Genomic DNA, 26808 nt, shown 5'->3' with positions numbered 1-26808 from the left:
AATGCTCGCACAATTTTAGCTTCACTTTTCCTACCGTCCACACGCGCCATGCTGATAGAATATAGTTGCTTTTACTTTCTATCTATTGTTTATTTCGATTTTTTTCGGGAAAACTTTGCACAGCACACAACACACGCAAGAATTAGGTCTGTAGGCCAACACAAACGGGAACACTATAAGAGTAGCGAAGTTGTTGGCGTAGGTAGAAGAAGAGGAAAGCACACACGCATACAAACACACAGCATACGAACACAAGCATAAAAGTACAAAGAGATAGATTGTTCGAGTGCGGAGCGGGGCCAAGGACGTGTAAATGGCAGCAAGCACCAGCAACAATGCTAAAATTATTCTTGGCCTTTAAACGCGCATTTGAAGAACAAGGACGGCATCATATGGCAGACACCACCACAAGCTTTGAGCTTAAAGCTTTTATACGTCAAATCAACTTTGTATTCGTGCTCAATAGCTTTGGTAAAAACGGCCTCTATTGGAATAAAATTAAACTAACTGGCGCCACCTTGCAGAGCTTTTATAGGCAAACTTTCAAGTCGTTTAGTTTTTTTAAATTTTAATTAGAACAAAATTTAACAAAAAGCAGTATTGAAAGGCGTTTGCTGTTTTAAAAGATATGTGTAATACATATAAAAAATCTTTGTAAGAGTATATTTACAAAATAATGGCAACCAGGTTAGATCCATCATTTTAATTTGGTTTAGAATAAGTGTTGAATACAAATTATTAAAAATAGTAAACGGGCAAAAATTAAAGGGTTTTTTTTTTTAATTACTCTTAGTCTACATCAAAATTATTTTGTTGATTTCTGCTTCTGAAGCAAAATGGTAAGGAAAAAGACTTGGCAATATCTTTAAAAGATTCGATTTACAATCTTCAAAACACGAAAGTTTTTAGATTTTATTGATAGAAAATAGTTTGCATTTCCGTTTATATGTGTTATTACAAATTACACTTCTTCATATAAATATAATCATTAAACATGTTTGCTGTTTCTTATTTACAATATAATACACCAATTTTAATATACATTTATAGATTTTAATATATAAATATATATATTCATATTAATATATATACACGTCTTTTACGTGTTCCATATAAATTGCAAAAACGATTTTTTACTTTAATATTTCTTATTATTAGTTTAATATTACATCAAAAAGTTATAAATCTAGATGAAAGTTTAAACATGTTTATTAGCTTATGCACACTGGAGTGTTTAATCATATATAGTTGTTTAGTTCTACGTAATAATTTCAATTGAAAATACATGATTCATAAATACACCTTTGTTGCATTATTTATAGCAATTACATTCTATCTCATTAATATAATATAATTTAATTCTTTGTATTGATTAAAACCCATTAATTCAATTATACAATTAGGTCTCTTACATTTCGAGTAGCTTATTTATCGATTTATCTGGTGCTCCATTTGTCAAAGAATGGTATCAATTGCCAATTTGCGTTGCTCATTCTTTGTCTATGTGTTTCTCTTGCATTTTTATATTTTGTTGAATGTGTGGGTATAGCACCTTTGTATCACTTTGCACTTAGCTTTAATTGCTTCGTAGAAGACTGTCTTCCAAAGACGAACTACACTGACCGCTAACATTGGCTTACCTATACATATATATATTTAAAGTAGCACAATGTATTATCTAATGTCTTAAAGCTTACGAAATTCTCGTCCTAAAATTTCATTAAAATTGTTTTAACGCCCAACAAGTTTTTAACACTATCGTTGTATCTGATGAGCACAACCTTTGAGGAGCTAAACATATTCAACTTCTCGCCGGCACACAGGAGCTGGAGACAAGTCGCCTGTTTCAGAAAATCGTCAATTTTGAACTCTCTCAGCAGTTGCTTCTGGTTGCTGGCTTGGCTGTTCCCGTTTGGACAGATCTTTAAAAAAAAAGGAAGAAAATCAATACAATTTTGTGTCAATAATACAGTTTGTTGTGTGCACTTACCTTATTGAGCAGAGTATCCTTCGACTTAACCTTAAGTAAATTGCACAAATCATTAAGGAGTACCCATTTATCACTGCCCTCATCTTTGAGCAAGTATAGTGGTGGCAAGGGCACATCGGCTTCTTCGAATTTAAAAATATCACCGTTCAATTCATCCGATAACGCGTCTCTGTCGTCGTCATTGTATTCCTGTTCATCATCAGCTTGATCGTTGCGATCATCCACTATACCATTACCTTTCACATCACTATTTATATTCAAATTGTCAACATATTGCGGTTCCTGTTTGACCTCATTCTTGTCATTCACAACGCTCGTTACATTTTGCTCAACGTTAATATTATTCTTCCTATTATTGTTGTTGTTTGTATCCTCTATACCCGCACCAGGCTCTAATTTTACTTGCCGTTGCGTTGCTGTTGTTTCTGTTTTTTTAACGGCTGTTGCTGATTCTGTAGCTATTGCTGTTGATGTAATTATTGTTTTCGTTGCAGTCTTTGCATTTATCTCCCCATTTGCATTAATTGTTTCCTTGCTATCTTTTCTCTCACGCAGTAATTCATTTATATTTTTTTTTTCACTGTCGGTTTTGGGCCCTGCTGGATTGTCGTTGTCGCCATGGCTGCGTTTCTGCTTAATTCTGCCTCTTGCTTGAGCTCTGCTCATATCACATGCTGTATTCGGTAAATTATCGAAAATATTAAAACCATTTTCCTTTTCATCTGCAAGCAAGTAAAAATTATATTTTTATTTAACTGTAGTGTGTTCAACATCTATAAGTTTACTGTTTACCAAATATCTCCCAGGGTCCCGGAAATCTCATCGGTTTTATGTCCTCAGCCGCACTTTGTGCATCGCTGAGATGACTGCTCAATACGCCAAACATCAATTTGCTTGAAGCTAACATGAGTGGGGTTTGGCCTTTAAGATAAAAGAAATATAGATCGATTAAATATTTTCTTACAAATAAATAAAATGAAAAGCATGGTTGAAAGCGTTTTGTAAACTTATTTAAATTGACAATAGATGATTTTGAAAATAATATTAATAACAAGTAAGAAAGCTCTAGCGAGATTGCTCGACTACAACCTAAACCCTTCGAGGAATTGATATTTCAATAATTCTTCGCGTCTTTCTGCTTACACAAGAAATTACACATGAACATACATACGCACACACATAGGCATACGTACGCACGCAGTGTGGGCTTACTTTGGGAACTTAATTGTTTAATAATTTTTCTTGTAGATGGACTTTCTTCATGAAACTTTTAGACCGATTTTTTCATACTATCATTCCGAAACGTATAATAAATAATAAACAATTTTTATTTTTTCTTTCTTTTGTCATTTACCTGAGTATGTCGCCAGCAACGGATCAGCGCCATAGGATAATAATAATCGAACCACCTCCTCATGGTCATTCTCTATAGCTCCATGCAGAGGTCGAATACCAGACTGGGCGGCCTCCGAGTGATTAGCACCGAATTGCAACAGAATTCTGGCTATTTCTAACCAACCCTGCGTGCATGCCTCGTGTAGCGGCGTATAACCAGCATTGTCTTTCTGATTCGGATTCATGCCCATGCGATCCAGACAGTAGACAACCACATCGATTAGACCCTGACGTGCTGCCTTGTGCATTGTGCTCTGACCAACGCCTTTGTTGAGCACCCACTTCTGTATTTCCCGGCACACGTCCATTTCTGTCTTGACCGTCATCGGCAAATGGGATGTGCTTCCCGCGATGGTACTGTCGGTATCATCCAGACGTTCATCATCGGCTGTTACCGTTTCTACCACTGTTGCTGATGCAGTGTGAGTGGGAAAGATGTTGGTTGCCGTACGATCACCCGATACAGTGTTAATGGTGTTCGTACTATTGCTGGTATTGGTATTCTGATGGTGATGTGTGGGGCGCTTTTTTTTACGTATATAGTCGAAACCAGAGCTTCCCTTGCGACGCAAATACTTACGCTTATAGGCTACGGGTCGACTGGGCAAATGTGTTTCTGTCTTTTGCTCTGCTTCACCGCTAATGTTGTGCCGGAAAAGCTTGTTATTATTGGCGGTAACAATACGATTCATTTGGTCTAGAAAGTCCTCATATTGCTGATAGCTCAATGCAGCGCATTCCTCGCCGGCCTGGTCGTGCTGCGCACACTCTGGAGGTGCTGAGGCCGGCCGCTCTGTGCCCACAAATATTTCGCGTATGATCTCGCGTCGCTGCTGCAATTTGGATTCTGTGCGTGTTTTACTCTGCAGTACCTTTGTATCGAATATGCTAAAGTGACGCTTGCCTAGGGTATTATCCTCCATACTGGGCTCCATCGCCTCCTGCAAGTGTTCATATAATGAATTCGAGGCGGAGGTCTGTGAGGTTTCACTATAATTATGAAGGCTTGTGGCGCAGTTGCTCAGATTGCTATTGGTATGCTGTTGTTGGCTGTTGTTGTTGTTGTTGCTAGTAACACGGAGATGCAGTACATCGATAATAGATTTAGGTGTCGTCTTCTGCTGTTGCTGCGATTGCTGCTGCGGTAGTTTAGATCGTGGCTTTCGCCCTCTAGTGGGCTTAAAGGAAGCCATATCCTGAGTGAGATACCGACCACGGTCTAGATCCGGTAAGGACGCCGCTACTTGAGGCAATTTATTCAACTTGTTGATGGAGATCAAGCGTTGTGGTATCTTAAGTGCCAACTTATACCGATATTCCTCCAGAAACAGCTGCTGCTGTGGTGTTGCATTTGTTTGGCTGATATTTGTCTTGTTATTGGTCGGACGGCCGGACTTGTGACTGGGATTGTTTTTGAGCTTACGTCCCGACAAAGGGGCCCTGTCGATAAGCTCATCGCGTTTGTTTCGCAGCCGTGTTATCATAATTTCCTTCTTAGAATCTGGCACCAGTTTACGTACATATTTTCGCTTAATCTTTGTTGTCGAGTTCCGTATGATTTTGTCATTTCGCAGCACTTTGCTGTTCGCCAGCTGAAGCTCAAGTTCCTTTTTTCGTTTGGATCGCGTCATGGTGTTAAGTGCTATGCGATTTTTAAAAGTGGGTTTTGCTTTGCGATTACTATAATTGCAAGCGCTGTCTTCCCCAGCATTCATATTTTCGTCTTCGTCGCCGTCCTCTTCAACATCGTCACCCTGCTGCTCCCGTGGCTCTTCATCATCACTGTTGCCGCTTCCATTCGAGCTAGTTTTATCGTCAGCATTCCCCTCTGGGTTCTGCTTCTGTCTTATCACTTTTCCTCGTTGCGTTTCGATTTGAATTTTTTTACACGTAACACTCGCGTATTGCACTTTAGTTTTCTTAAAAGCGGGTGTCAAGATTTTCGTCGCATTAGCCGAATTCTTTGTCTCACAGATGCTATTGATTCGCTTTTCTTGCTCGTGCTCTGGCTTTGACTTTTGCTCCTCATCACTGCTTGGCTGCTCGCAATGCTTCAATTGCATCTCCTTATCATCTGTCCGACGTGCTTTATTCTTGCGCATAAGAGGTTTCTTTTGCCTGGCAGTCTTACGCTTACGTAGCTCGGTTGAATCACTCTCGGAACTACTGCTGTGACCAGCCGTGGGTGCCAATCGTGCAGCTATTCGCTGCTCCTGCATCAGCCGCTTCTTTTCACGCTCCGTCTTGCTTAGCTTCTTTTGAGCGGCGCTGAACGCATTCCCATTCGTTGTGGTTGTGTTAGTCAGTTGAGTGGTAGTTGTTGCCGCCGATTCGACATCCGCTGTTAGTGGCTGTCTCTTAAGTATCCGCGCCACGGGTAGATCGTCCTCGCTCAGCTCGAGCTTGATCCGGCTGGTGGTGGCAATGCTTTCATTACCCGATGTAGTTTTCGCTGGCAATTTACAGAGCAGCTGCTTTACGAGATTGTTGCAAGTACTACCCCAGTCACAGAGACTGCTGCTGTTGAAGCTTGGCGAGTCGCCAAAGTCCACATCTTTCACATCGGGTTCCGGAGTGGGCACCGGCTCCAATTTTATTTGAATGCTCACGTTATTGGGTTGCAGTGCAGGTGTGGATGTGGTAGTATCCACTGTAGCACTGTTATTGTTTTCAATACTAGTTGGGATATCTGTTGTTATTGATGTTGTTTTTGTTGAATTAGCTAAAGTTAGATCTGGTGTCGTGAACGTGAATCCTTTAAGCTCTGCCTTAGTTCGTATACGTGACTCCGTCTTTGGCACCACCAACTGTTCCTGCTTAGGCTGGGAACAAACAATTACGCGGCTACTGGAGGGCAGTATAGGTTGTTCTACACGCTTTGCCAGCGGCGCTTGCTTATTGGCGGCTATAACCGGCACTGATGTGTCGACAATGCTTTCTATCTGAGGTGTTTCCAAACGCGACTGTTTGGCTGCTGCTTCTGTGGCTGCTTCTACTGCAGCTGCCGCCGCTGCTGTGGCTTGATTGTACTCCTGTAGATGACGCTTGCGACCCAAGTAGTTCGGGTTGCTGCTGTTGTGGGCACTATTCGTTATCGTGCTCACGGCTGTGCACGTACTAGTTGTGCTGGGACTATGCGCTGGAGTTGGCACTACTTTAACACTTGTCTCAGGCGGCAGCTGGGTTCGCCTCGCATATGGATTGGTTTCCAATACGCTAGGCCGCAACTGCTGTGCCGCCTTTATGACCATGGATGTTGCTTCAACTGGCAACGCTGTATTTGCTGGCGCCTGCCGTATTACTGCTGCTGGCAATGCGGCTGATGGGCTCGACACTACCCTGTTGGTGCGTGCAAAGTTTGGTGTTATATCAAAACGTGGCAAGCCTGTACCTGTGCCTGTGCCTGATACAGTGTTTCTGTCAAATGAATCGATAGGCATGCGCTGATATTTATATTCTGTGGAGTCAGCGGTTTGTTTGATCGTTCGCATGGACAAATCCAAAGGTGACTGGGCGGTAGGCAAAGTGGGCTGCGGCGGTGGTTGTGGGTTTAGTTGTGCTTGTGGTTGTTGAATAACTGGAGGCAACGTTGGATGAACAGTAATTGTGACTGGCGACTGCCGGATTCTGGCGGGTACTGTAGGTACTGTGGATAACCGACTTCCCGACGTTTCCATATTAAGCGTCTTCTTTATAATTTGAAGATTGAGCTCCTCTTCACTAGTCGTATTTCGTTTTAACATGTCATTGATTAGCGCTCGATAGTTCGGCTTAGAAGAGGATGGAGCTTTCTTTGGACCAGAGGCCAGCGACGGAGCTGATTTTAAAGCCGTCGACGGCTGACAGCAGATATCAGGCCCATGTGGATATACTTGCAGCGTAGAGTAATTGGGCGCAACTGTATGTGTGCCGCCCGTCGGAGGCGGGGTATTATTATAGAGCTGCTGGGCTGGTAAAGGTGAAGCCACTTGAGCAGCTGCTGGAGATGGCGTACCATGATTATAATAACCGGTATAATTGTTTATAGAGCTGAATGAACTTCGCCTCTGCTCACCAGCGATCGCTGTCCCTGTCCCTGTCGTTGTTGGCATTTCATGCTGAGGCAAAAGTTTGTCATACTTGGTGGGATAGACATACGCCAACGAAGGCGATGCGTCGCGCGAACTTACGTCCACAGCAACGGTCGCTGACTCTTTGAAAGGACTTGTTGATGGGGCTGTAGACGGACTGTAAGGATTATGGTAAAGTGAAGAACGGGCCAGCGCTGGTGCATCCGGCTCCAATTTGACACATGCGCCGCTGTCTTTGCTACTACTATTTCCTCCACTCACCGCTGACAGACCATAGTAACCGGCTGATGATCGTGTAAATATAGCGCCTTTGCGTGTATAGTCCAAATTGGGAGCAGGTGCAGTTTCTCGCACATATTTTTCAATGGCATTATGCACGGTATTTTGAAAATTTGAAGGCATGTATAGACTCTGATGTTGATGCTGCTGTTGCTGTTGAGATGGAGCCTGCGGAGAAATCATTTTGTGATTAGCGCTGCGCTGCTCTGTTGGGGGCTCGTAATGCTGTGGACACTTGCGCGCATAATTGGGGCTAGGCTGCTGATCGCTTGTGCCCAGCAACGCATTAATCGGATTTACCACTTGTTCCAGTAACTCATAAGGGGCGGTAGGTGCATAGTTTACGGCCTTAGCGCAAGATCCAACAGTAGAGTATTTACTGTTGTCCTCGTAGTAGCGAAAACTGCTTTCGCCCCCATTTACGGTTCCATTGCTGCTATTGCAGCTGATTGCAATTGGTCGTGTGGCCGTTTGAGATTTTCCATATCTTAAACGGGATTGTTGCTGTACTGAATGTAATTGTTGCTGCTGATGTTGCTCGTCCTGCAGCCAGTAGTGCCCATTGTATATGGCGCTACTGTGGTGACGTTGCACAGGTGCCACTCTGGTTGTCCCGCTCGTCTTGTATTGCCAACCAGGATAGGACGTCATTTCCGTTGACCTCTTGCCGGCGGTCAAATCTCGGTTGGAGGTATAGTATTGTAAATGTGGATCGTCCCCAGATGCAGTAGCAGCAATCCCGGTTGACGGCATTATCGACGAAGCTGCACCTGTTCCCCCCGGATTACTACTGGTTCCACCGCCACCACTACTCCGTGCGCTCATTACATAGACGGTAGATCGGGTACATTCCGCATCCGTTGGCTGTGTGTTATGGTAATCGTTGATTGAGCTGGGGTAGGGTGAGCTGCTACCACCCAATTGGTAATGCGGATGTGGTGGCAAGTGTTGCTGCGGCGGTTCCTGTTGTTGTTGCTGTGGTGTTGCTGCAGGTGGTTGTTGCTGGTGCTTATGGTGGTGCGGGGCTATGTAGTTGTTCACTACATGTTGTGAATACGTAGTTACATGTTGATGCTGTTGTGGCTGGTGGGACTGATGCGTTTGATATTCGTTATGTCTGAGAGGATCCATTGTAGCTGTAATGAAGAACAACAGATTAATTATAAATTTATCCATCTATTTATATGGATGCAATTTTGTCGACGATATTACCGGTAGATACCTGAAACTTGGAGCGTATATACTCATGTATACCCTTGAATTACCAAGTGTCAAGATTTGCTCGATCCGGCCACAGGGAACATGCATTATCCGGTATCTCAGGCCAAAAAAAATTTGGCGGATAACGCTCAAAAGTTAATATCTTCAAAGGTATTGGAGCTAAAAATTATAAAAAAAAAAAAAAAAAAAAAAAACCAAGTAAGAAAGCTCTAGTCGAGACTGCTCGACTACGAGATCCCCTGAACCCTTGAAACAACTGATATTTCATAGATATTTATTCGCACCCACGCATAAACACGCATTGGCTGCAGTGGTGGCTTGGCATCGGAAATTAATTGTTTAATAACTTTTATTGTAGGTGGACTATCTTCATGAAATTTTCTGATTATGATTATAACATGGATATGCGTGCATTTGCCAAAACACAAGTCTCTAGTATTTGAAATACCCCTCTTACTAAGGTGAGGGTGAGAGATGAATATAGGCGTGGGGGTTAAAATTTTGACAAAAATCGAAATTCTATAAAGGACATAGGAATCTACATTTAAAATTTGGCGACTCTAGCCTTAAAGACGTCGAAAATGTAAATGTAGCAAATAAATGTAAATTTATATAAGTTATATTTTTAAGGCTAGAGTCACCAAATTTTAAATGTAGGTTAATATGTATTTTATAGAATTTCGATTTTCGGGAAAATTATCCCCACCCCTATGTCCACCCCTCACCGTCATATTTGTAGAAGGCGTATTTGCTTTGGCAAATACATGCATATGCACGTTATAATCATAATCTGAAAGTTTCATGAAGAAAAGTTATTAAACAATTAAATTTCCATGGGAACCAATGCATATGCCTGTGTGTGTGAGGGCGTTTGTGCATGTGTAAAAATTACTGAAATATCAGTTGCTCGAAGGGTTCAGGGGATCTCGTACTCGAGCATTCTCGACTTTCTTATTTTTTATTTTTTGCAGTACGCAATGTTCAACGTATTATATTGCCAATACTGCTAAGGATAACGCATACCAATGTATTTTCACTTCAAGAGAATTTTATTCTCTTAACGATGAAGAAATATTTTTACTCTATTGCCAACAACAACAACCAGCAAACTATATTCTAAAATATTAATGTATTTTTCAGCATCAACCGTCCCTCCAATTAAATGCAGATTTCCTAATCCCCTGGCAGACATACGTCCCCATACCATAGTGATCGCAGGAAAATTTACTGGTCTTTTAAGGCATGTTTCTGCCCTCTTACGGATGACCCATTTTTGACGAAGCGTAAACAAGGGTGTGCATACTATGGGAATTTAATTGTTTAATAACATTTTTTGTGGATAAACTTTCTTCATGATTGCGATTATATTATCAAAATGCGTGCATTTGCTAAAGCACAAGTCTCTAGTATCTGAAATACGCCTTTTACAAATATATAGGCGAGGGGGTGGATATTGGGGTGGGAGTAAATGAAAATAAAAACCGAAATGCAATCAAATTCATATGGGTCTACATTTAAAATTTGGAGATTCTAGCTATAAAAATATAGGAGATATAGTTAAAGAACTTATTTTCGATAAGGTTTTTAATAGATGATAAATAGTATTGGGTAGTCTAAAAAGTCTTATCGTATTTGTAGTGAAACTTCAAATCATATTTTTTAATATTTATAATAAACTTTATTAAATCAAATATGCACCATTTTGGTCGGCCACCTTTTGCCATTTTTCCACTAGAGACATAATTCCATTCGTGTAAAACATTCGTGGTTTCTCTTTGAAAAACTGCTCCAAGTAATTTTCACAGGCTTCTCTTGAAGCCAACTTTACTCCATTAAGGGAGTTCTGCATTGACCGAAATAAATGGTAGTCCGAAGGTGCAAGGTCAGGGCTATATGGTGGATACATCAAAACTGCCCAGCCAAGCTCTCTCAGTTTTTGCCGGGTCATCAAAGATGTGTACGGTCAGGCGTTGTCCTGATGGAATACGATGCCCTTTCTTTTGATCAGTTCTGGCCGTTTTTTTTTCGATTGCTTGCTTCAATCTCACCAGTTGTTCACAGTAAAGTGTCGAATCAATCGTTTGACCAGGCTGAAGCAGCTCATAGTGGATTATTCCTTTCCAATCCCACCAAACACACAGCATTACCTTTCGAGCCGTCAATCCTGACTTTGCGACCACTTGTTGAGCTTCACCACTCTTGCACCATGATCTTTTTCGCACATTATTGTCGTATTTGATCCATTTTTCGTCTCCTGTTACCATTCTCTTCAGAAATGGTTCGATTTCATTTCGTTTCAGCAAAGAATCGCAAATGTTAATTCTGTCCAATACATTTTTCACAGACAATTCATGTGGTATCCATACATCGAGCTTCTTTTTGTAGCCAGCTTTTTCTAAATGGTTCAGAACCGTTTGATGACGATTGTTTAGTTCATTTGCGATGTCATGGCTGCTTATGTGACGGTCCTGGTCAATCCTTTCCATAATTTCATCGACTTTTTCAAAGATTGGTCGACCAGAGCGAGGTGCATCTTTCACATCAAAATTTTCAGAACGGAAGCGAGCGAACCATTGTTGTGCTACACGAACTGATAGAGCATCGTCACCGTAAACATCATAAATTTCATTAGTGGCTTGCGTGGCATTCTTCCCTTTTTTATACAAAAATTTCAAAATATAGCGAATTTCATCATTATTTTCACTCATTTTTGAACAGCTGTAACTTTTTTCAAATTCTTTGAATTACATTTTTTTTTTTGGCAATCGAAGCTTAAAGTGCTACCAATCGATGTGCTACCAATCGATGTGCACATCATGTGATTTGTAGCACTGGAGATATATGACGCCAACGACATCTATTGGCAAAATACGAAAAAACTTTTTAGACTACCCAATATTTGACATACGACTTTTAAAAATATGTGGTTGAGGGGGGAATACATAGGTGGGGGGTAAATTTTGACAAAAATCGAAATTCTATAAAGTACATATGAATCTACAATAAAAATTTGGCGAATCTAGCCTTAAAGATATAATTAATATAAACTTACATTTATTTGCAAGCTTTAAAGATGTAGGAAATATAAATTTATTACTGGTTTTCGATGTTTTTAATCGATAATAAAACAAGTAAGAAGGCTCCAGTCGAGACTGCTCGACTGGGAGATACCCTGAGCCCTCTAAACTGATATTCTACTCATTCTGCACTTTTGTTATGCACACGCATCTACACGCACGTATATCATGCGCTCTGCTGACTGCGCAGCAAGCAGCGACTGCGCTTGGGCTGCGCTGCAATGTGGGCAACATTATGAGAATTTATTAGTTGAATAATTTCTCTTGTAGTAAGAGTATCTTTATAAAGCTTTCAGAGTGTTCATATGGTTAAAATGTGTGCACATTCCAAAGCACAAGTCTCTAGTACTTGAAATACGTTTTTTACAAATTGGGGGCAAAGGGGGCGTGGTTTCTAAAATCTGTAAATTACAACATCTTTGTATCCATTTACTTTATATACAACGCAAATTTGAAGTCTCCAGGTCTAAAAGTGTTCAAATTAGGACAAACAATGTCCATTTTTCGATTATTCTCGATAAAAAAGTTATCGGACGAGTTATCGAAAAAATAAGATAAACTTGTACTGCCTATGGTATACACGAGTATGCATGCCAAATTTCAGCTCTCTAGCTCTTATATCTTCTGAGATCCTTTTGCTCATACGGACGGAGGGACAGACGGACAGGGCTATATCGACTCAGCTCGTCGTCCTGATCAAGAATACTTTATGGGGTCTGCGATGATTCCTTCTGCCTGTTACATACTTGTCACAAAACCATTATACCCTGATTTCTCAGGGTATAATAACGGGGCAACTTATCGATTTTTAAAGAAAACTCGATATCCGCGTGGTATACACGGACATTTTTGAGGTCTCTAGCTCTTATATCTTCTGAAATCAACGCGTTCAAACATACTGGCAGATGGACGGACAGATAGACCTGATCAAGAATATATATACTTTATGGGGTCTGCCACGCCTCCTTCTACCTGTTACATAAATTTCAACAAAACCATTATACCCTGACTTCGTCAAAAACGCAGGCAACGTAGTTGAAGAAACTGCGGCAGTTGCGAACTGTCTGACGATTGTAGAGGTCAAGGCCTAAAATATGTACATACATATATACTTTGAATAAGAAAAATTTATGTATCTATCAGTGTATGTGTGCACACATGTGCACGCGACATTGTAAGTGCTCTGTGCTCACTCTGCCGTTAGCGAAAATGTAAATAAATTGTGACGCCTTTTTGTGTTGTCGCTGTTGTTGTTGTTGCAAGTATGCAAGTAATGTAGGTATATATGCATGTGCACAGATGGACAGAGCGGAGTGCAAACGCACTATTTGATTTTAATTTTAACTAAAACGAAGCACACCAATAAACTATATGAAATGTACAGGTTAAAAAAAATACGTAAGAATTAATTTTGGCTAATATATAGAAGAGGTTACCAGTAACTCAAGTATCCAAATTTAAAGCTTCTAGCTCTTAACCTGTAGGAGATATAAAATTTTGCGGTTCGCCACGTTCCCTATGGGCGGAGATATATCCGGCCATAGCTCTTTGGACTTTGGTGGTCGACCCGGGCATTTGCCAAAGTAAAAGTCTTTTGTATTTCAAATACGCCTTTTATAAATTTAACTGTGAAGGATATGGAGGTTGCCGGCACATTTTAACAAAAATCGAAATACATCTGAATCTACATTAAAAATTGGCGTCTCCAGCTCTAAAGATGTAGCAAATATAAATATGCGTGGTATACGGACCTAGGAGAAATATGTCAAGTCTCTAGCTCGACGCATTTAAACATACGGACATAATGTAATGCAACTACATTTTAAAATACTCTATCGATTACGAAATACGAAACTAAAGAAAATGAAACTTCAGATTATTTAGTTAATTATAAATAAAATATAAAAATCAACAATTATAATTACCTTTGTGACCTACAGTCCAAAGAGTTTAGAACACTTCCTAAAAATATTGACGACATTCAGCATCTGCAAGTAGAATATTTTAATATAAAATACAGTTGAAGTATACATAATATCGTCGCATTCCCATGAAATGATCGAAAAATGTAATTTTACAGGAGAAGCTTTATTGACATGTATGTAACAGGCAGAAGGAGGCGTGGCAGCCCACACAGAGTATATATATTTTTCATCTGGGCGACGAGCTGAGTCGATTTAGTCCAGTCTGTATGTATGTCCCTTCAGAAGATATGAGAATTGGATTTGAATTGACTTATTTATTTTTTTTTTCTTAATAGAAATTTGGAATCGTACTAAATCTGTTGTTTTCTTAGTTTGGTTCAGGGTAGTATCTAGTCGAGCAGTCTCGACTATAGTTTTCTTATTTGTTTTTCAATTTTATTATTGTATAATAGTATACATAAGCTTAAATTGAAATTGATTTTTTTTCCTAAACTAAACCAATTCAGTTGTTATTTTTTGCAAGTATGTGAGATAGACATTTTCTAACCGTTCTGCATTAAAATCTCAATTTCGCAAAGTATCAACATACGATCACGATTCACGGGAATGCGACGATATGCTCAATTAAATAGACACCCAATACAGATTGAAATTTTGAGCGATTATTCCGAACATACATATAGGTATATATATATATATATATATATATATATATATATATATATACATAAATATAACAATATATAACATAAATTTATAATTATAACAAAATCTAAAATGGTATCAGAATACAAGTGAAATTAACACATTTCAGATTTTAGTTCCAAAGATGGACACCCTATAATTTAATTTAAATATAATACGAGTTTCAAGTCATCTATATTTTTCAGATGGACTCAGTACAATTTCAATTGTACAATTTCGATCTAGCTCTTCTGAGATCGACGCGCTCATACATACGGACGGACGGACAAACAAACGACAGGGCTAAATCGACTCATCTTGTCGCCCTGATTAACAAGGTATATACTTTTGGATTCTACCACGCCTCCTTCTGTCTGTTACATACATTTTCACAAAACCTTATACCCATTACTTCGCATTTTCAATGGGGTTAGGGCACTAAAAAAAAATAACAAGTAAGAAGACTACGAGATCCCCTGAACCCTTGGAGTGTTAGCTATTTCAATAATTTTTCGCGTCTTTCAGCTTACACAAGAAACACACACACACACACACACACACACACACACACACACACACACACACACACACATACATACACACACAAGCATAAACACGCATGGGCGGCAGTGAGCCCTTACTATGAGAACTTAATTGCTTAATAACTTTTTTTGTGGACGTACGATCTTCATGAAACTTTCAGATTATGATTATCACATGGATATGCATGTAATTGCCAAAGCACAAGTCTCTAGTATTTGAAATACGCTTTTCACAAAAGTGATGGTGAGGGGGTGAATTTAAGGGTGGGGGGTAAATTTTAACAAAAACCGAAATTGTATAAATTGCATATAAGCATATTTGGAGACTCTAGCAATAAAGGTGTAGAAGATATAATTTTATAGCTGGTTTTCGATACGGTTTTTATCGATAAAAAAAAGATCGGGATGAGTTATCGATTTTTAATGATAAACTTGATATGCGCGCTGTAATTACGAACATGTTACAAAAAATTTATATCTTCGGAAATCGACGCGTTCAAACATACGGACAGACGGACAGACGGACAGACAGACAGACGGACAGGGCCAAATATTTTATTATCGATTAAAAACCTTACCGAAAGCTAGTTATTTAATTATATCTCCTACACCTTCAGAGCTAGAGCTTCCAAATTTTAAATGTAGGCTTATATGTATTTTAAATAATTTTTATTGTAATTTACCCCCCACACGTATCGTGTCACGCATAAAACATAAAATAGCACAATCACAAGAACAATTTAACAGGAACAGAAATTTATTATATCTTTATAAATTTAGATAAATGCAATTGTACTCCTCCACTGATATTTACTTTGAAATCTACATAATACACGCGATGCGATTATGATATTGGCTTCAAGCATATCATTACAAATCTTAATTCAACAAATAAATACTTATTTTCAGTATTCAGACTTTAGTCCATCTCTAATAGAAAAAGATGAAATGAAAGATGTAAGCACATAACTTTCAGCTGAGGTATTTATCAGCGACGCCGAATATCACACATCCGTACAGGAAAAATTGGAAAGAATTATCAGTTGTCAGTTTTCAGCTCTCACTTTTGTGGACGACAAAAACACAAACAACAAACACACAATTAAACCTAGAGTTTTAAATCGCTCTGCAAACCTTGTCAGGAAAATCTGTTTTTGTAGCACAATTGGAGAGTATTTGAACATTGAATAAATATATATATAAGTTAAGCGCTCCCACACTAGAGTACTAGTGATTGGGAGTACTTCTGAATATATAACAACTTTGTGTTCAATGAAATAATATATTTTATATAATTTGAAACAATAGGTCTAAACTCTCTCTAGTCCGAATATAAACTGAACTAAATCTGTTCTACTGGTTAGGTTCTCAATTCCGAAAAGGAATTTCATAATGTTGTTTCATAATGTAGAAAATTAATTTCAAAACAATTTGATAAACACCGCGTTAACTTTATTAATTGTAAATTAGATAGCAATATTTTTATTTACAGTAATTTTATTTCCGTTTACTTTATGATTCGCCATTTGTTTGGTTTGAAAAGAAATATAAAATTAAAGATGAGTTTAATACAAGCTAAAGCTTATACATTTTAACCAGGTCTATATATATTTGAATTGTAGATCTAATTACATTGCACTAATATATATATTCTTGATCACGGCGACGAGCTCAGTTGATTAAGCACTGTTCGTCTGTCTGTCCGTATGTATGAACGCGTTGATCCCAGAAGATATAAGAGCTAGAGACCTGAAATTTTTTTTAAATGCCCGTATATACAGCGCGAATATCGAGTTTATCTTAAAACCGTTATTTTGTGATTGATTAAAACATTATTGAAAATCAGTAATAAAATTATATCTGCTACATATTTGAAGCAGATTTAGAAATTTTTAATGCAGTTTCATGTATACTTTATAGAGTTTCGATTTATGTTATGACAATCCAAACCCATATATTTGTAAAAGTGATATTTCATATACTAAAGACTTATGATTTTGCAAATGCACGCCTTTCAATGTTATAATTACGATCTAAATCGTTCATGAAGATAGTCCATCTACAAAGAAAAATGATTAAATAATTAAGTTTCCGTAGTAAGCCCATACTGTTGTTTTGTATTGATTTTTATATTTTATTTTCTAATTATTAACAAGTTAACTAAACTAAAAAGTATTTTTGAAAAATGTTATCGACTACCCATACTGATTTGTAAGCAAAAATAGCGCGGGAAAACAAGTAAGAAAGCTCTAGTCGAGACTGCCCGACTACGAGATCCCCTGAACCCTTCGAGCAACTGATATTTCAATAATTATTCAATTATTTCAATAATTATTCACAATAATTAAACACGCATTGGCTGCAGTGGTGGCTTACTATGGGAAGTTGATTGTTTAATAACTTTTCTTGTGGTTGGACTATCTTCATGAAACTTTTAGGTTATGAATATAACATAGATATGCATGTATTTGTCAAAGCACAAGTCCATAGTACGCCTTTTACAAATTTGAGGGTGAGGGGGTTTTGACAAAAACCGAAATTGTATGAAATGCATATAAGTGTACATATAAAATGTGGAGACTCTAGCTTTAAAGATGAAGGAGATATAATTTCAAAACTGATTTTCGATAATGTTTTAATCGATAAAACATTACGGGAAAAGTTATCGATATTTAAAGCAAAACTCGATATGCGCATGGTATACACGGACGTAGGAAAAAAATTTCAAGTCACTAGCTCTTATATCTTCTGAGATCGACACGTTCAAACATACGGACAGGGCTAAATCAACTCAGCTCGTCGCCCTGAAATCAATATATATAGTTTATGGGGTCTGCCACGCCTTCTTCTGGAAAATAGCGTCGAAAAATAGGACTAAAATTTAAGTTTCGGCGTTCAAAACTTATAAACATATAGTCAAGCAACAATATAGAAAACATTATTTTTTCTTAATTTGTCCAATTTATTGATTTTATTAGAAGATATATACCAAAAAGTAGCCGGAATCTCTAAAGATTCAAAACAACTCGTTCACAGTGGATTGAGAGCAAAATATTATATATAAAAATATAAAAACTGAAAAGAGCCCTAAGGAAGCTAATTACGAAGAAGCTGGTAGTTCCATGTCCCTAACTGTGCACATAGTTTTCATTCATTCATAAATGGATAGCTGCTAGTATTTTTGAAGAAACCGCATCAGAAGCTCGAACAAGCGAAACCCAAAATTTTGAAGTTGAAGCCGAAGATAAAGATGATCCAGACAAATTGAATAACGAATTGGATGAAATTACCTTCATGAAACTTTCAGAACGTTATCATAATATATGTGTACATTCTAAAGCGTACGTCTCTCTTACTTAAACTACGTATTTTTCAATTGCAAAATTTTTGTATTCAATTTAACAATTTATCGATTATTCCCGATAAAAAGATATCGGATGAGTTCAGCTCTCTAGCTCTTATATCTTCTGAGATCTCAGCGTTCATACAGACGGCCAGATGGACAGGGCTATATCGACTCAGCTCGTCGCCCTGATTTCCTATGGAAAATGGGTTCAGAGTAAAAAAATTACTTTTCCTTTTTTTTTTTTATAGCTTTGCAGGGTATAAACTGTATTATCATACACTTTTGTATTATATAACGACTTACTTTAATTATTTTTATCTTAAAATATGTGCTGTAAACTTCCTGTTAAATATTAGTAAAACTTATGTCTAAATCACCCATGATTGAATTTATAGGTGACAAGGAGGCGGGGTAAAGGCGTGGTCCAATCGTTAAAATAAATCTTCCGAAATTCTGATTTAGCCTATCTCAACTGCACACAAATTCAATCTCCTAGCTTTACTTTTAGAGTTTATGTCAAAATTTCTGACTCTTTTCTATAGTTTATTGTCAGTTTTTCTATAAACCAAAAACCATTTGGGGCACTGCCTATTGAATATTAATTAATTAATTAATTAGCAAAACCTCCATACATATTTAACGAGAAGCATGCATACTTACCTTATGAAAATTGAAAAGCAACGTGCCAATTTGTGAAAGTCCATAAAAATTTTGTTCGTTTCAAATCTCTGATAATTCAGCGAGGGTCTTTGCTTGTGTCCTGCTGACACGCCCACTATTTGGTATAGTCGCTGCTTTTATTCCCGCTGCTATAGTGTGTATGTGTGTGACATTAGCATTCGGTGATTCGACTAGATTAAAGATTTATAAAAGACTTCAACTTTATATCACTTATTATTATTATTTTGTTGTTACTACTCTAGCATTGCTTTTCACTTTGTTTATTTCTCACACAGTTCACAGACTACACTCATTTGCTTGTTCCACACATACATACGACGATAATAATACACATACAAATCTCTCGCACAGCAACTTTTCAGTTGTAGCACCTCTCTGTTTTTTGTTGTTTCCTCCAACATTAAATTATGCATATACATATACACATACACATGTTAATGCGTGTTTTTGAAAACCAGTATTTGTTACCTTCTTTCACTTATTTCTTGAAATTGTTGAATAACGGTTTTGAATTGGTATTGCGTGTTTTTGTTGTTGCTTTATTCAATTTCACTTTGCTTTCTAGTGATGCGATGCTTGCCTTTGTTGTTATTGTTGCACACATCGTTGTTTCACAGTCGCACTCATTGAGCAAATAATATGGTGAATTCATATGTATTAGTAGCTTAGTGTCGTCAAGTGAAATGTTTGCCCTGATAAACCTGTCCTACAGCGTCAGGATCGACGTCGCAGAACTTCATATCCGCTCGCCTCCTCAATTATATTTATTTATTTATTTCACTTATGTATCACTATGCTATTAAGAATAATATAAAACTGGGTAAGAGAATTCTTCAATTATTTTCTAAATTTATATTTCGCATGCACTTATCAGGCAATCAGCGAGCCAGCAACAGAAACACATCTTCATCGGCTGAAGGCATTTTTATATTACAATTAACGACGCAAATATTCAAAAAGTTCATTTCGTTGTTGATAACCAACGCTCATTGTCACTCATGCACCTACACAATGCGACAGTGGACACAAACATCTGCAGACATTGCTAATGGGTTCATCCCGTTATAAACTGAAGTCGAAGCTGGCGATACTGTGCAGCGGACAACCATATTTTGTCGACAAAAAAACTTATTTCTATACTTAAAGCCAGCCCGCAAACGTCTTGCAAACAGAACAAAGACAATTTTACAATTTGCCTTGTCGATATGAACGCAACCCAAAATACACACATGTGTATATGTTTTTTAAATATACATATATGCTTATATTTAAACAATATTTACATATATATGTAAACATACATATATACAAATTTTTTGTTTTCGCATATACGCACAATACGTTTGAATGTCAAAAATCAAATTTTTTTAAGACATGATTTAAATCATTTACACGCACACCGGCACACACACTCATACACACACAAACACAAATCGGCTGACACAATTACAAAATTGTCGGTCGGTGAGTTTTCTACTTTTTTGATACTTCTTTTTTGTATTTTACACGCACACACGCTCGCAGTTTTATTATAATACACATACACACTTTGTTGTTGTTTTTGCTGTGCTGTTGCTTGCTTTGCTGTTTTTGTTGTTGTTGGCCTACTTTGTGTGTGGGGAATTTCGTTGGTGTTGTTGTTGCTCAGCTTCTCCTTTTGCAGCACAAAAACGTAGAGGAGAGACGCATTAAGACTGCTTTTGCTGCTACGTCGTTGTTGAAAATTTTCACACGCGCCGTTTTTTATGAGTATTTTTACGTAAAAAGAAACTTTACGAAAGTGCCATTGAATTTTTATTGCAGCTGCAGTGCAATTTAATGCTTATAATTTATGCTAATTTTTTTTTCACTATATTTATTATGTGTAGGTACATAAATAATCGCTTATGCTGTATATACTAAGTATATATTTAAGATTTTTATAAAAAGAAATCACTACTTCAAAAATCGAGAGAGACGAAGGCTAACGAACGTACGAAGAATGAATGACTGAGAAAGTGACTATAAATATGGAGGGCTGCCAATCTTCTCATTAAATGTAAGCTGCCAACCTACGCAATAATTCAGCAAAGAAAATAATCGTCAAAGTATCGATAGTATAGTGTATCGGTACCCACCACAAAAATTAACATGAACCACTGACCAAACAACACTGGTCAGTGCATGAACTCAAATACCATTTCTGTTACGTTCCGTATCCTTTTTTTAAACTCTGTTCTGAATTTTTATAAAATTGGTTCCATTTCATCATATAGACTGGTAGTAATAATGATACTCCAGGATAATGATATCAGGGAGTAGTTTTGAATTTGTGCGCGCTTTAAAAGTTACATACTTAAGATTTTAATGGTAAAGTCATACGGCCACACAGAACACTGTAAATGACAAACCGCCTATAAAAGCAATGAGCACTAAGTTCTACGTGTTTTAGTTAACAAAATTAGCCGCACATCAGAATCAACGCGAGAAACTTTTAAGTGATTAAAGTATACTCAAAATTTTTGGTTATTAAAAGTAAATAAATAGGGAAATCAAAATGGCTACACGCGATGCTGCTTCAAATCAATTGATTGATTATAAGAACTGCCAAAAGGTAACTTAGTAAATATAAAGCGTCTCTGAAGATAAACAGAAAACTTATGTACTACACTTTCTGTCGTGCTGTGAAGTTCGCAGTAGATTGTATTCGCAGAGCCAAAGTTCGAATATATGCATTGTTTTGTTCGTGCCCAATGCGAGGCTCTCATCTCCCTTTGTCGTAGCTCTCGTCTCTGTTTCTCGCTCACTCTTTCACTCCTCTCTTTCTAAAGCAGCCACACATTACTTATACAAATGGGTGGGTATGGGTTTACAGTTTAATTAAACTTATTTTTGCGTTAACCTCATGCAATATTGCATATACCTTTAATTGTATCTTTCATTTCATATTTATTTTCTCATGTAAATTGTCTTTTATTGTAAGTAGTGTAAATAGCTCTCTGCATCTTCAGAGTAAAAAGGCATTAAACTTATAAAAACAACAACCTTCATTATTTATAATCTATAATTAATCTTATCGCTTATTCGTTGATAACGCTTATCTGCAGCTATATGTGTATATATAAAGAAATATATGTATTCTATAGTTGTATAGTTGCATAGCTCCAGTTGTTCCCAATCAAAAAGCCGGGAATATAATATAAATATATATATGTATGTATATAAATATCTACATATTTCAAAGTAAGAGAATAAATTTTATAATCGATAGATCGTGAAAGATATTTGCATATAATTTGTAGGAACTACTTTTTCATAAAATAGCTCCTCAATTACCTAAGCGTCCTATTTTCAATACGCAATTTATATTTGAGACGACAATGCAGATATGAATATACATATACATTGTATATACATACATATCTCTTCAAAGCAACAATTTCATCATTTAATTAATTTGAAACAGCGATATTTTCAGTTTTATGCTTGAATGCGCGTGACCTCACATGGAAATACATACTTTTAATGCATTTCTAAACTACCTTTTTAGCCGGGGCCTTCGAGGAGTTGCAACCAGCAAGGTTTTCACTTCGATATTGCATAAAACTGGTTGCTATCATTTGAGAGTGGCAGGCAGAGAAAGAGAGACAGAGATAGTGACCATTTACAAAGGCGTTGAACCCGATCAAACTAGTTCAATACAAATTAGAGGAGTTTGAGGTTTGCCTTATAGCGATTGCAAATAATCAAATAGACAACAAAATTAAAGCACTTAGCTGCAGCATTTGGTTATGCAATCCATTTGGCACTCGGCTTCGACCACATACATATGTGAGAATATGTTTCGAAAGCTTTCGACCCTCAAAAGTGTTCGTGTTGTTGTTGCTGCTTTTGACTGACTTTTCATGGAGACTAGCGAGAAACTGCATTTTGTCAGGCATTATTTGTATATTTGTACGATGACTGAAACAAACACTTTTGACTTCTTTGTTTGCAGAAATGCCCGAAATATATATGTACTTAAATATATATATTGGAATTCTTTTGAGTAGCTTTAATTATTTTTGATACATGCAAACATATTGTCTGTACATTTCTTTTAAGACTTCATCATCATCAACGCAATCTGTAAATGTTTTATTAACTTGTTTTTCGTTCTTTTTTTTAAGTATTCAAATGTCAATTATAAATTCCAGTTCTTTGCATTTTTGTACTATCGATCGATGGTCTTATCATCAATTTGCTCTTTAGACACGCACACATAACGAACCTCCTATTGTTTGCTACTTATTATCTTTCAAATAGCGCCCTCCCAAGTGGCCCCACATTAATTTATTTCTGACTCAAAGTGCAAACGCCCGCGAATAAGAAGAAAAAAAGTAAGAAAGCTCTAGTCGAGACTGCTCGACTAGGAAATCCCCTGAACCCTTCGAAGAATTGATATTACACAATAATTCCTCGAGTCGTTCTGCTTACATAAGAAACACACACACTCACTCACAGAAAAACATAGGGATGCAAGCTTAAACACGCATTGGCGTGTATATGCCAAAGGACAAGTCTCTAGTATTTGAAATACGCCTTTTACAAAAGTGAGGGTGAGAGGGTGGATAAAGGGGTGGGGGATAAATTACAACAAAAATCGAAATTAAATAAAATACATATAAGTCTACATTTAAAATTTGGAAACTCTAGCTCTAAAGGTGTAGGCGATGCAATCAAATAACTAGCTTTCGATACGGTTTTAATCGATAATACAATATCACGAGTAGTTATCGATATTTAGAGAAAAACTCGATATGTGCGTGATATACACGGACCTATGTAGGACCTCAAGTCTCTAGCTCTTATATCTTTTAAGATCGACGCGTTCATACACACGGACGGACGGACAGACAGACGGACAGGGCCAAATAGACTCAGCTCGTCTCCCTGATCAAGAATATATATACTTTGTGGAATCTACCACGCCTCCTGCCTGTTACATACTTTTGACAAAACCATTATACCCTGATTTTCCATTTTCCATGGGTTGAGGGTATAAAAATAAAAACCTTTTTAGAGCTATGGCATATATAATATATGCGAATTATTAGTTTCAGCAACTGTCTGTGAACTGGCGATACCTGTTTTCTATATACCGCGAATGTCTTTATATTTGTGTCGATATTTTCATTTGTTCTCTTATAGTCTATGTCAATTTAATTTTGAATTATCGGTAATATTTTCATGTTTCTTTGAGAACGATTAGAATTGATAAAACACTTAATTTATTAATTTATACTAAAGAGCCCTAGATTCAAAGTCTGTAGATACATTATTCATTTATAGTAACAATTTAAATAGTATTCTTTAGCTAACTAGTTAGTTGCACTCGCTATGGAGTATTTATATATATATTAAAAAATAAATAATTGAACAACACCTCACTTATTTCACTTAATTTGATATGAATTTCATCAGTTAAGTAATTTTCATTTTATTATTAGTCAACGTTGAATCTTTAAGACACCATTAGTAAACATACGATGTGCGCGCCTCTACGTGTGGAATTACTGGTAAACTATTCCGGGGAACGGCAACTGCTGCACCCTAATTCAGAACAAAGAGTCATACCTATTTGCGATGGAAGCGTGTTTAAGTATATTATATTCATTTGCTAATATATTCCTGGGTAAAGTACGCTTTTCTATATGCGATGCATTGCTAGCTCAGAGGTCCATTAAATGACATGCACACTCTCTAAGCAAATATCGTAATGATAAAATTGTAAAAATTAGGTAATCGAGATAAAATTAAGGACCAAAACAAGTCGAGAAAGACGTTGTATTACATGTTTATCTAAAATAAAAATCTAGAAATAATATTTCTTTTGTTGGTAGGAATCCGCAGGCGTAGTTACTACAGGCAGTGGCGCACCCATTGGCATTAAGGATGCAACGCAAACGGTTGGTCCTCGCGGTCCGATTCTGTTACAAGATGTCAATTTCCTAGACGAAATGGCTCACTTTGATCGCGAACGCATTCCGGAGCGAGTGGTTCATGCCAAGGGCGGCGGTGCATTTGGTTACTTTGAAGTTACTCACGACATCACTAAGTATTGCGCTGCCAAAATGTTTGAGAAGGTCAAAAAGCGTACCCCTGTAGCCGTTCGTTTCTCAACGGTGGGCGGCGAAAGCGGGTCTGCGGATACGGTACGGGATCCTCGAGGATTTGCTGTTAAATTTTATACGGATGATGGTATATGGGATCTAGTGGGCAACAACACGCCCATTTTCTTTATACGCGATCCTATACTATTTCCCAGTTTCATACATACCCAGAAGCGGAACCCGCAGACGCACTTGAAGGATGCCGATATGTTTTGGGACTTCCTGACCCTGCGCCCTGAATCCACCCACCAGGTTTCGTTCCTGTTCAGTGACCGCGGAACACCTGACGGATTTTGCCATATGAATGGCTATGGATCCCACACCTTTAAGTTGGTCAATGCCAAGGGTGAGCCTGTTTACGCAAAGTTCCACTTCAAGACAGATCAAGGCATTAAGAACTTGGATGTGAAGACCGCATCGGATCTAGCGTCGAGTGACCCGGACTATAGCATACGTGATTTGTACAATCGCATCAAGACCTGCAAATTTCCCAGCTGGACATTTTATATTCAGGTGATGACCTTCGAGGAGGCCAAGAAGTTCAAGTACAATCCGTTTGATGTGACCAAGGTTTGGTCTCACAAGGAGTACCCATTGATACCAGTGGGAAAAATGGTGCTAGATCGCAATCCGAAGAACTACTTTGCCGAGGTAGAGCAAATTGCGTTTAGCCCCGCGCATTTGGTGCCTGGGATTGAGCCATCGCCGGACAAGATGTTGCAGGGCCGTCTATTCTCTTACTCCGATACACATCGTCATCGCTTGGGACCTAACTATTTGCAAATACCAGTCAATTGTCCATATCGCGTTAAGGTCAATAATTATCAACGCGATGGCCTCATGAATGCTACCGATAATCAGGATGGAGCTCCCAACTATTTCCCAAATTCGTTCAATGGGCCGCAAGAATGCGCAAGAGCTCGTGCCTTGTCTACTTGTTGCCCGGTGACCGGCGACGTTTATCGCTATAGCAGCGGTGACACGGAGGACAATTATGGTCAGGTCACCGATTTTTGGGTGCATGTCCTCGACAATTGTGCTAAAAAACGTCTAGTGCAGAACATAGCCGACAATTTAAGCAACGCTAGTCAGTTCCTGCAAGAGCGTGCAGTTAAGAACTTTACGCTGGTGCACGCCGATTTCGGGCGCATGCTTACCGAGGCCCTCAATCTAATTAAGTCCTCGAAGTTCTAGATGTTTGACTTAATTTGCGCATAGGTCAGCGTTTTGCTTTTTAAATCTAGCTTTCTACTGATCCAACTATCAGTTCTTTGGTTGCGGAAAATTTTTTTTGGTTCTGAATAATATTTACCCCTCCCCACTCGTGTGCCTTGTTTTTATATGGTAAAAATTAGCAATAAAGAAAAATTTATATTTGTAACGATTCGTAATAAAACTAATATTTTGTTGTAAGACAGTCTTATGTTTAATGTTCTTTATTAGATACAGAACAAGAAGCAAATAAAT

At 37.8% G+C, this 26808-nt stretch overlaps 2 protein-coding genes across 8 annotated transcripts; one reads left to right on the top strand and one right to left on the bottom strand.

The window, feature by feature from the left end:
- Window positions 1-34: 34 nt before the first annotated feature.
- On the bottom strand, window positions 35-21214 carry LOC108612869 (uncharacterized). 6 transcript variants are annotated; one of them, XM_089468916.1, is made up of 8 exons: window positions 21150-21214; window positions 19190-19380; window positions 13958-14020; window positions 8947-9114; window positions 3345-8870; window positions 2783-2911; window positions 1991-2712; window positions 35-1922 (listed from the first exon to the last, which is right to left on the bottom strand). In XM_089468916.1, exons 5-8 carry the CDS (start codon window positions 8863-8865, stop codon window positions 1710-1712), a joined length of 6585 nt encoding a protein of 2194 aa, XP_089325042.1. In that variant the 5' UTR covers window positions 8866-8870; window positions 8947-9114; window positions 13958-14020; window positions 19190-19380; window positions 21150-21214; the 3' UTR covers window positions 35-1709. The 6 variants fall into 6 exon arrangements, with proteins under 6 accessions (XP_089325042.1, XP_089325038.1, XP_089325039.1 ...); XM_089468912.1 differs by having other exon boundaries at window positions 20755-21211; XM_089468913.1 differs by having other exon boundaries at window positions 20759-21211.
- A 360-nt stretch (window positions 21215-21574) lies between these two features.
- On the top strand, window positions 21575-26754 carry Cat (Catalase). Of its 2 annotated transcripts, none has more exons than XM_018005936.2 (2): window positions 21575-21803; window positions 25072-26754. In XM_018005936.2, the coding sequence occupies exons 1-2, from the start codon at window positions 21747-21749 to the stop codon at window positions 26533-26535; spliced, it is 1521 nt and encodes a 506-aa protein (XP_017861425.1). In that variant the 5' UTR covers window positions 21575-21746; the 3' UTR covers window positions 26536-26754. The 2 variants fall into 2 exon arrangements, with proteins under 2 accessions (XP_017861425.1, XP_089325054.1); XM_089468928.1 differs by lacking the exon at window positions 21575-21803 and adding an exon at window positions 24703-24747.
- The last annotated feature ends 54 nt before the right edge of the window (window positions 26755-26808 follow it).

The sequence above is a fragment of the Drosophila arizonae genome, chromosome 4, assembly GCF_054131065.1.
Source record: "Drosophila arizonae isolate 15081-1271.41 chromosome 4, UAZ_ARI_1.0, whole genome shotgun sequence".
Taxonomy (NCBI): domain Eukaryota; kingdom Metazoa; phylum Arthropoda; class Insecta; order Diptera; family Drosophilidae; genus Drosophila; species Drosophila arizonae.
This window is presented reverse-complemented; position numbering and strand designations above follow the sequence as displayed.